This window comes from Tyto alba, unplaced genomic scaffold, assembly GCF_018691265.1.
Source record: "Tyto alba isolate M040663 unplaced genomic scaffold, T.alba_DEE_v4.0 Super-Scaffold_18, whole genome shotgun sequence".
In the NCBI taxonomy this organism is placed as follows: domain Eukaryota; kingdom Metazoa; phylum Chordata; class Aves; order Strigiformes; family Tytonidae; genus Tyto; species Tyto alba.
In genome coordinates, this window is record NW_024881280.1 from 31,381,204 (window position 1) to 31,391,313 (window position 10,110).

At 49.3% G+C, this 10,110-nt stretch overlaps 1 protein-coding gene across 1 annotated transcript in view; it reads left to right on the forward strand.

Moving 5' to 3' along the window:
* Positions 1–6,467, forward strand: part of LOC104364630 (ras and Rab interactor 3) — a 170,495-nt gene extending 164,028 nt beyond the window's left edge. Inside the window, exons 26-27 of the mRNA XM_042790979.1 lie at positions 3,103–3,266; positions 5,188–6,467. Coding sequence (XP_042646913.1) covers positions 3,103–3,266; positions 5,188–5,496 — 473 coding nt within the window. The 3' untranslated portion in view covers positions 5,497–6,467. The remainder of the gene's footprint in view (positions 1–3,102; positions 3,267–5,187) is intronic.
* Positions 6,468–10,110: the final 3,643 nt, after the last annotated feature.

A 10,110-nucleotide genomic window follows, 5' to 3' on the forward strand; every position in this document is an offset into this window, starting at 1 on the left:
GTGCCACAGTGAGGCAGAGAAAGGAAGGTTGGGTTAGACAGGAATATTGGGTTTGGATGTGAATAAAGACCTCTGCTATTAGAGGGATAAACACTCCAGGGAACTGTGGACCTTTAGTTTCTTAAATATAGCTTGGGAAGCAAAAGCTACTAACAGTGACAGGGTCGCTCACTCTGAATTAGGAACACTGATCATTTTTCACAAAGCAGTCACCAAACCAATATAATGGGTTTTATTTTAGAGTTTGTTTTGGTAAGTACTGAGGTTCTAGGATGGAGTCCTGGATAAACAACAGCAGACTAGTTTTATTTATATTAAATGGAAGTATAAGTCTGTAACGGAGCAGAGGTGGGCAAAAGTAAGTACTAATAGAATGAGCAGTAACAACACAATCATATTAGTGAGGGGTTTCTGCACAGGCTAATTTTCCTGCTGAAAAGAATTGTTAGCAGAAAAAAAAAGTTAGCCTAAGCACAGCATTTTGCTGACATAACTAACCTGGTTTTGGTGACTATGCTGCCCACAGGTTCTTCATTTCAAAAGGGCACCCTACCAGGCTGGTTACTGAAGTCAGCTGCATTGGGAAGCTCAGGCTATCGAAGGCAAAGCTGGCTGGAAGTTCTCTTAAGTCAAAGATGCAAAGGCTGTGGGAAATCTGTAATCCAGTCAAATGGGAAAAATTTTGTGAGGGAGTTCCAGATCAAACTGGCTAAATAAACACATCAGAAAGGAGACTGAAAGTAACTGTAAATACAGGGAACGGAAAGAAAAAAGAATGCGTCAGTGAAGACAACTATGAGATTGCGAAGCACAGGGCTAAAACAGGAACTGTCAAACATCAACTTGAGCTAGGCCTTTCAAAGTTAAATGGGAAAAGGTGTTCCAAGCACAGAAATAAAAGGAAAAAAAAGGAAAGTATAAGTGAGAAAACCATGAAATTACATCAGGTCAATATACAAAATAATTTAAATCTGGCCTCCAAATTAAAAATGTACTTTGAATTAATTTTACAACAGTGATGTTGACTACTGGGACATTGACAAGGGCAGATGATGGTGAATGGCTGTGTGGAAGTGAAGATCCTGGCAAGTGGAAGAAAAATTAGTTCTTGAAGATGATGTAATGAATTCCTGTCATGGGGTACTGGGAGATCTTTCTCCTTGTATTATAAGGGAAGGGCGACACCAGGTTGCAGGTGCCATCACCTACAGCCCTGACTGCCAGAGCAGAAAAAATGCTGAATGACAGACAAGGGAGGGTAGTAACTGTATTTAAAAGTGGCACTTGTGGGCCCGTTAGCCTGTTCCTCAGCAGCACTTTCTGGGAGACTGTAAAGAAAGAGTGGGTTTGGTGTATGCAGACCCACGTAACTATTTGACATTCCTCATCAGATACACCAGAGTATGGAAAGCCAAATGACAGTGTCTTGGTCTCCCCTTTGCTACACCAAACGTTAACGGTTCTCTAAAAATACTGCTCTTAAATAAAATGCTGCTTTAGCCACTACTTACACAACAAGCCACAATGACCGTGAAGCTCATCAGAACCTAAGGAAGGTCTATGAAACCACAGGCGGGCTGGTGTGAGATTTGGGTGATGTGGAAGTGCCATCTAGAGGCAACTAACTGCAAATTATTATAAAACCTGTTAAAAAGAGGAAGCGATTTTTATTTCTCCCTGTTTTCCTGGCACCAGGGGTGAGGGGAACAGGATCAGGGGATTGTGCAGAGGCCAGGGCGATGGACCTGGCCCACCTTGGGGCTTGCAGACGACGTGGGCACCGCCAGCCCCCACGGAGGCCTGGCCCCTCGCCCCGCTCCAGCCCAGGCAGGCTCTTGCCTGGAGGCCCAGGGGACGCGTCCTTGTCCCCGCTGCCTCCGGGACACTGCGCTGCTGCTCGAGCAGCTCTGCAGGCTGACTCCTTCCCTCTGTTCAGGGGAGACCTGGCCCGAGCCTCTTGCTCATCAGCAGAGCTGAGCCTGGGAGGCAGCTGGGAAAAGGAGTACTTTTAATTAACCCAGCGCTGGGCCCGTGCCCGGACACGGGACTACCCCACAACCAAAGCAGCCTCTTCCTCATATTCAACTCTGTCCTCTTATCGGGTCTTATATTCATCTCTATTGATGAAGCCTGTTCTTATCATGGTCCAGCTGCTTCCCTGGCTGCTGCAGTTGGTTATTTATTACCTGCTGCAGCCAACACCACAGCAGTCAGGGAGTTTCTGACAGAAAAGGACTGGTTGCAGGCTTTTACTGCTTTTTCCTCTGTTTCTCTGTTTTATCAAGATTTATCCCACAGCTTTAAACAATCCAGGAATTACTCGCAGCCAAACACCTGGGCTCCCTGACTCATCAATAGAGATGGACTAAGGAGAGGGTGACTTGTGCTTGCAGGTCTGAGACAGCCTTCAACAGTGCTGAGCCCTCAGGGGACCCAGGCTCTAAATGCTGTCAACTGTCTCCTGGGCTGCATCACGAGAAGCGTGGCCAGCAGGTCGAGAGAGGGGATTCTCCCCCTCTACTCTGCTCTGGTGAGACCCCTCCTGCAGTGCTGGGTCCAGCTCTGGAGTCCTCAGCACAAGACAGACATGGACGTGTTGGAGTGGGTCCGGAGGAGGCCATACAAGGGACCAGAGGGCTGGAGCACCTCTCCCGTGAAGACAGGCTGAGAGAGCTGGGGTCATTCAGCCAGGAGAAGAGAAGGCTTCAGGGAGACCTTATGGCATCCTTTCAATATATAAAGACAGAGAAAGGTTTTTTTACCAAGACCGGTAGTGACAAGACAAGAGGCAACGGTTTGGATTTGTTTGTGAAAGTTTTGTAGTAGTTTGTCGTTGGTCTGTGTTTACTCTTAGGGCATCTACAACCTCAGCAGTCTGGGCAGTGACATTACTGTGAAGCAGAACGGGGTGGAGGACGCTGTGGTCATTAGGTCTTGTTTCTCTTGGGTTAACCTCAGACACCCTTGCACGCCTTGCAGCAAGGCACAGACAGTGCAAACGTTAAACAGCTGCCGCTGCATGGGCACAAGCAGGCAGGATGGAAGTGGAAATGTATGGCCCGTGCAAGTGTGATGTTCATACAAGACCGTCTCCTTTCACAGGCTCTTATTATCTAACCACCACCTATGGGGCCCTGGAGCACATCAAGAACTACGACAAAATCACCGTCACGCGGCAGCTGAGCACGGAGGTGCAGGACTCCATTCACCGTTGGGAGCGACGGAGGACGCTGAACAAGGCCCGGGCTTCCCGATCATCAGTGCAGGTAGCTGGCATTACTTTCTAGGGAAAACGCCTGGAAGATGAACGTGTTCTCTCCATGCTTACTAATTTTTAACATGATAATGATTTTAAAACAAAATTAACCCAGATCATTATTCAAAAATGAGAGTACATATGGTACAAGATTTCCAAACCCCAAAAAAGCACACCTCGTTTGAAATGCATATTACTTACAAAATACACTTTGAAGTCTTGAAGTACCCTCATAATAATATAATTCTAAATACGATCGCAGCGTGATTTCATCGTGCATTCTCAAAGGAGGCGTGCTAGGAGCCTTCGCATGTGGAGAGCTGTGGCAGGGAGCCCCCCTGCTCCACGTCCCTGGGGCCTGGGGAACTCCTGGGCTAAGCTGAGGAGATGTGAGCAGTCTACACAGGGACGGTTCCTAGGTGGTATAAAGCTGTAGGAGGATCGGAGACATCCCAAAGGCGGGTCAGACAAGTGTCTTGCAGAGCCCGGCTTCTCCTGTCCAGCGGCAGGGCAGACCCAACAACGACCATGCTGTGCATGGCCCGGTGAAGACCTCCCCATGCCCCAGCGAGAGAGGGTCCTGGGAGGGATGGGTGCTCTGGGCCCCCAGCCACGGTGAGGCTGGGTGCAGGACCACGCAGGTGGGATGCCCTGCCGGCCTCATGTCCTGTGATCAAATTATCACCCACAGGGAGGCAGCAAAGGCCAGGGCTCGGGTTCTGTAAAGCCTTGGCCGGGCAAAACTGAAAGATGTGCACGCCCAGGGGAACGCTAGGGGAAAGTCTCCTGATGGGTGGATACAGTCTGTACAGCCCTGTGAAAGCGTGGGGTTTGATATGCTTCACGTGTTGCAGTCAAAACAGTCCCTGATGATCTCAGAACCTGTGAATGGTGGCTGAGACGCATCAAATATCCATCCAGCCCCAAGTGCTGCTCTGGCAGCAGCTCATAGAAAGTACCTAGCGTGGAGCATAATAGCTGGGGAAAAAAATGTCACATTTCTCCAGAAGATTCCCACCACCTCCAGCAGCGTAAGGGCCATTTTCCATTCCTCTGAATGAGGGGTAATATCAGAGACATGTGAGCCCATCCTGGCGGAGGTGAACAGCCTGCTGAGATGGCCAGTGTGCCCCTGCACACCCCTCTGGCTGCCTTACTCATCTGCAGTGATACTCCACAAACGCAGTTTGGAAACCCATAGTCCAAATATTTGGCAAATCTCACTTCTGCTGGGGAACCTGAGTATTTTCTTGACAAAAAGGCTGGGAAGTTTTTTTAAACCTCACAGATACAAATCAAACATGCAGGTTTCCCCCGTGGCCAAAGGTTCTCTAGATTCTGTTCCTCGTGAGTTTGGCAAGGGGAAAGTTGTCCCAACAGTCATTACCGCCTGAAACAGGATACAAGTAAATCAGCCTTCTCAGGATAACTTCTTCTGATGATTCCTTACTGATGGAAAGAAGTTTGGAGGCGCTCTTTGAGTGATAATAGTTACAAGGGTCACTGCACTGCCAGCCCTTTCCTTTTTCTGTGAGACAAGGGGTGTACAGGCCAGATCTCTGAGAGTTCTGGTTTGTTATTCTGGTCTGGCACTTCTTTGCATCCTGTTCCTTCAGGAGCTCTAGAAAGGTGGGAGAAGGAATTGCTGCAGACTCATCACTAAGGATATTCAAAATCAGAAAAAAGCTTTCACTTATGTGTCTTTACAGGGCTAATTATTTTGTTAAGTGTTAGTTTAAGTATTTGCTGATTCCGAGCTTGTTCATCAGAGGGGAGAAAGGAGAGAATAACTAGGGCATTGGAGAATGATTAGAAGATATTTGAGAGCATTTAGGAGCTCTACGTGGCTAGAGCTTTGGGGCTGAATTCTACCTCCCTCAGTCCTAAGTCACTATGTTAACTGCAAGTTATATCCTCATGTTTCTTGGCAGGATTTCATCTCTATTTCCTTTCTGGAAATTGGTGCTCAATCAAGGACACTTGCTTCCCGGAATGACACCACAGCTGAGCAGCTGAGCCAGCAGTGTGCTGAAAAGTTTGAAGTCTCTCATCCCAAGGACTATGGGCTCTTTGTTTATGTTGATGACCAGTGGCTGCAGCTGGACAAAGATGCCCTTCCTCACCATATCAAAGCCTCCCTGCTGAAGAGTGAAACCAAGAAAGATTTCCATTTTATTTATAAACCAATAGACCATAAGACCCCACCAGTTCCAATTGTCAAAGAGTCAGACTTTCCTTAAGGGCCGAGCTGCTCTTTTGTTGTGTTTGCTGTCATCCTAGAAGGGCTGGATAGTTTATCTCGTGAGATCCTCTGGTATCTGCAGACCTCAGAAGGTCTCTGGAGCATGGTCTTCGACACAGGGCAGATGTGCTAATTGTAGATGCTGGGCATTTCTCAGCAGAGTTCATTTGCAGAAATAAACGGAGCATTCAGGAGAACATTCATCCTCTGGAAAACTTGAAGTATCAAACCTCAGAACCTTCCACTGGCAACCAGCTGACATCACAGAATGTAAATGGACAGTGGAGAAAATCTGGAGATCTTGCGGAAAAGTGGACGTTTACTCCATAATAAATTATGGCAGGTGCGAATCCCTTCTGTGCACAAGGCCTGTGAAAGGTCTGCACACACCTCAGTCTGTCTGGAGGTAAGACTGCATTTATGCCTTACAGTATCTGTTCACCCAGTCTGAATAATCTGAATCATGTTTGAAGTATTCAGTGAATAGGGCTGCCACCTATAGCAGAACTCCATCTCTGCCTTGCCCTCTACAACATGTCATTGCCTTTAAAATCCACTTAATTACAGACCATGCAAGATGAACCTGTCTGTTCACTTAGAATACATCTTCTGCCATCTATTTGTCACTGAAATCAGGTAGCATAAACATTTTCATCAATGTGTTTTTCTTAAAGATTGAAAGTCTTCACCATCAGTTTTACATGTACAGAAATTTTAATCAAATTGGTTGTACAATAGTGTCTGGTTAATTGTATATTTATTTCCATGTGTGATATGGTGCAATTATTTTAAAATAAACATTTGTAAAGAACTTAATAATTTGCCCCAGTAGCAAACCGGATTAAAATTTGAAAGTCAAAAAGAGCTAGAATTAAATACCCATCCCTTTTAATACAGATGTCATTTTCTCTAGTGGTTTTGTAAGTCCCACCAGGTTATTACTTTAATAAATTCAGGCCATTGCAGACAGAACTCACTAACTATCTTCTCTGCCTGTGCTTTCAGTCATTCAGTCACTGCAGAATTAAATTTCCCTGCAAACCTAAATTCCCACAGAATAAACTGTACTAATGCAAAAATGCATTCTGTGAAATTTGAAGACAATTTTCCAGAGCTAGAAAATGGAAGTGAGAGCCTTAATTGCAAGACAGATCCACGTCTTCTGGGTGCCTTCATTCAGGCAAGATTCCCAGTACGGACACTGGATTGTCTGCACACAGGAGACAAAGCAACTTCCACTGCAGTGACACAAAATTGGGATCAGGCCAGGCAAAGCCCTGATTAGAAAGAAAGGGTGTTTTACTGTGGGTTTTGCTCAAAGCTGTTATTGTTTCCTCCCATTAACGTTCAAAAAAAAATAATTGGGACACGTCGCCCAAGCTCCCTGCCTTACTCCTGAGACCCCAAAGGTAAAAGGGTATATCGCGTGTCACTCGCTCAATCTCTGGGGCTTGAAATGTCCGTGTCTACATCCCCCAGCTGTAGAGTGCACTGGCCAAACCTGCAGACAGAGAGGAAACCAGGGCCGTGCACCTGCAGGCCTGGGACGCGCGCGCGTCTTGTCAGGAAGGGACAACAACCGAGAATGAGGAACAGTGAATAACAGCGGTCTTGGTTTTGAGGACATCCACGCACAGACTCTGCCGTGTGTGACACCGGCGCTGAGCTGACTCCAAACTCACAGTTATTTCTGCTCACGTGCAGCTGTGGAGCCGAACCCCTCCCTCAAGCCATTGGCCTCTTGCAGGGCAGCGTGTTCCTCCTGGGAGGATACGCTGCTCCCAGGGGGACACTGGGAACGCCAGGACCAAACCTGAAATACACGTTTCCATCTGCGGAAGGAGGTGCTGCTCTCGGGGCCCTGAGGGCACCCACAGGCCGTTGCTGCCTCCAGCGCCTCCCCAGAGCAACCCCACCCTGTCCCACAGCCCAGGACCTCATTTCACCCTCCCAGGGCTGTCAGTCCCTGCCCCGGTGATGCTGAGGCGGGGCTGCTCTCCAGCTCCCCGCAGCCCTGCCCTGCCCGGCCCCCAGCCTGTCCCCATCCCCAGGGAAGTGCCCGAGACCCAGGACTGGGGCTGCCCCTGCTGCTCCCGGCTGTCCCACTCCTGGCTGTAGCAGTGGGACAGGCCCCCAGGGAGCCCCCACGGCCCCAGGGACCCGCCGGCCTCTCCGCCCCAACAGCAGCTTCCCCGCGTCCATCCCGCAGGCCGCGGCAAGGACGCCAGCCCTTGCCCTTCTGCCGTGCCGCCCTGGATGCCGTGTGCCGACGGCTGGGCGGCAGGCCCGGCTCCTCGGCCCACCACCATCCCTGCGTGTTGGGGGAGCTCGTGGCGGTTTCCCCCTCTGGTGGAAGCACTGCCAGCAAATCCCCGACACGTGGCACAGGGAGGCCGGTGGTTGTATTTCCGCCGTCGGTACCACCACTGATACCATGCCTTGAGGGCTGATCTGCTCTGTGTTGGCCGTACTGCGGGCGGTCTCAGCTGGCACCCCTGGGGCTGCGGCAGCGGGAACGTCCAACCTCTGCGCAGCATCACTTACGAACCTTCCTTTTTTTTTTTTTTCTCAACCCCACCACCCCACACACACTCTCTAAATGCTCCCACAGGAGACACGCACCCCCCTCCTCCTTTCCCCACCCAAACTGTGGGCCCAGACTAGCTCTCTGGCCCACCTCCCACCAGCCTCCCCACCCCACCTTGGTAGGACTCCAAGCCATGTACCCACCTCACCTCCCATCACCTCTGCACAAGTATCACTGCATGGGGTCCATGCAGAGCAGAATTAGGGGTCCCCACCACCAGACCCGGAGTTATAGAAGGTCTGACCAGCAGCTTAGTTCTGCCGTGGCTGCTGCAAGTTATTTTAAGCACCAGGAACAAATTTATATATGTCTGCCCAACCCATTGGCCTGATCGGGTTATCTTCATACTGTAGCATTCACGGTTAATGAGTCTAAAGTAATCTGATGGGATGAGGCTAAAGTAGAAACGTGCGAGGAAGGAAGCTAGAACTGATCTTCTGCTGGATATTTCCAGAGAGCAACCGGACTTTGCACCGGCCAGGGTCAAGCCGGATGATAGTTGATTGATGAAGTGCTCCGGCACCTCACAAAGTCCTGGGACATCTGAGTCAGGAGCTGGCCCTTGGGGTGAGGGAGAACCACGTATTATACAGGCTAGTCAGTAGACCCTGTGGAAATTGCATCAGACTAAAATTTAGCTAAATTTAGCAAAGCTTACCTGGTTCCAAAATCAGACCTGCAGATTCCCTTTTTCAAAATGCAAGGACTGCCAGCTGAATTTCTGTGGACTTTTACAAAGGTTCTCAAATTTCACGTGCGACATTTTCCTCTGGCATGACAACTGCAAAGCTCTGATTTGATTTGCAAAGGTTTCCACGGCTCTCCTGGACTCATAATTATTGACAGTAATGCACGTTACTGTGACTGGCTGTGAGCTGCTGGAATGCAACCCCTGTGCTGGGGCTCGGTGCAGAGCAGGGCTTGCTGAGAGGCCGTGGGGCACCTGGCCTGTTTGGTCACATTATATAGACGACCAGTAACAACATACATCTCTAGGGTACAGGGGTGACCTGGCTTCTCCAGGGCCTGACCACAGCTGTCCCTTGTCAGGGAATGAAAGCTGGGAGATGACCCAAGTGATGGGATCCTGGAGGACCCAGGACAGAGTTTGCTGCCGCCTCGCCAAGCTCACAGCTCAGCGGTGGGACTCAGGCTCTGCCTGTGCCAGGGTCATGCAGAAGCAGTCTGTCTGGAACAAATGTGCTGCTGTTTTGGTGACCCTGGCAAAGCTCTGAGTCCCCAGCATGGAGACAGCTGGAGCAGTTCAGCATGTTCCTCCCTCCAGACAGACCCTGGTGCCCAGGGTCCCGCGCTGCTTTCGGCTGGTATCTGACATTTCAGGTGGTGAGAAAAAAAAGAAGTCGCATGTGGGAATGAAATGGATGTTTTTAAATGCTCCGTGGGATTTTATTAATTTGCTTTGCCATGGGGTTTCCTCATGCCGCAGCCCAGGATAAGGAGGAAGCAGTCCAGTCTGGTGATCTGCGGCCTCCCCTGGTTAGTCAAGACGGTCACGCCCTGAGTCATGCTCTGGCCCTCACATGAGCCATCAGCAGACAGGAGTGTTTCAGGAGACTTTGAACAAGTAGGGTTGTGCAATCCAGCCAAGGCATTCTCAAACACTCATTTGCAGAGAAAGGTTGAGCAACGAGCACTCATTTACTCGCAAAGAAAGGCTCCCCCGCGTGAGAGAGAGGAAGAGGGAAACCTGCTGAACCTGGCAACTTCTGCAAAGAAAAGACAAAAAGCCCACGTGGCCACTTCGTGCACAGAGCTGATTTAACGCCACTTTGAACCCAGTGATACAATTTGACAATAATTAACTGAATTAATTATATCTAACAGGTCATATATAACCTTAAATAAAAGCCATTGAAATCACAGGCAGTTTTCCTGCTGAATTCAATAACTTTTGGGCCTCAGCATGCATCAGGCACCAACTGTACTTTGAAATCTGGCACAAGGCCATCTTTCTTTCACAGGCTTGTGGAGTGATCCAGGCTGGCAGAGGGAGCCCTGGAGGTC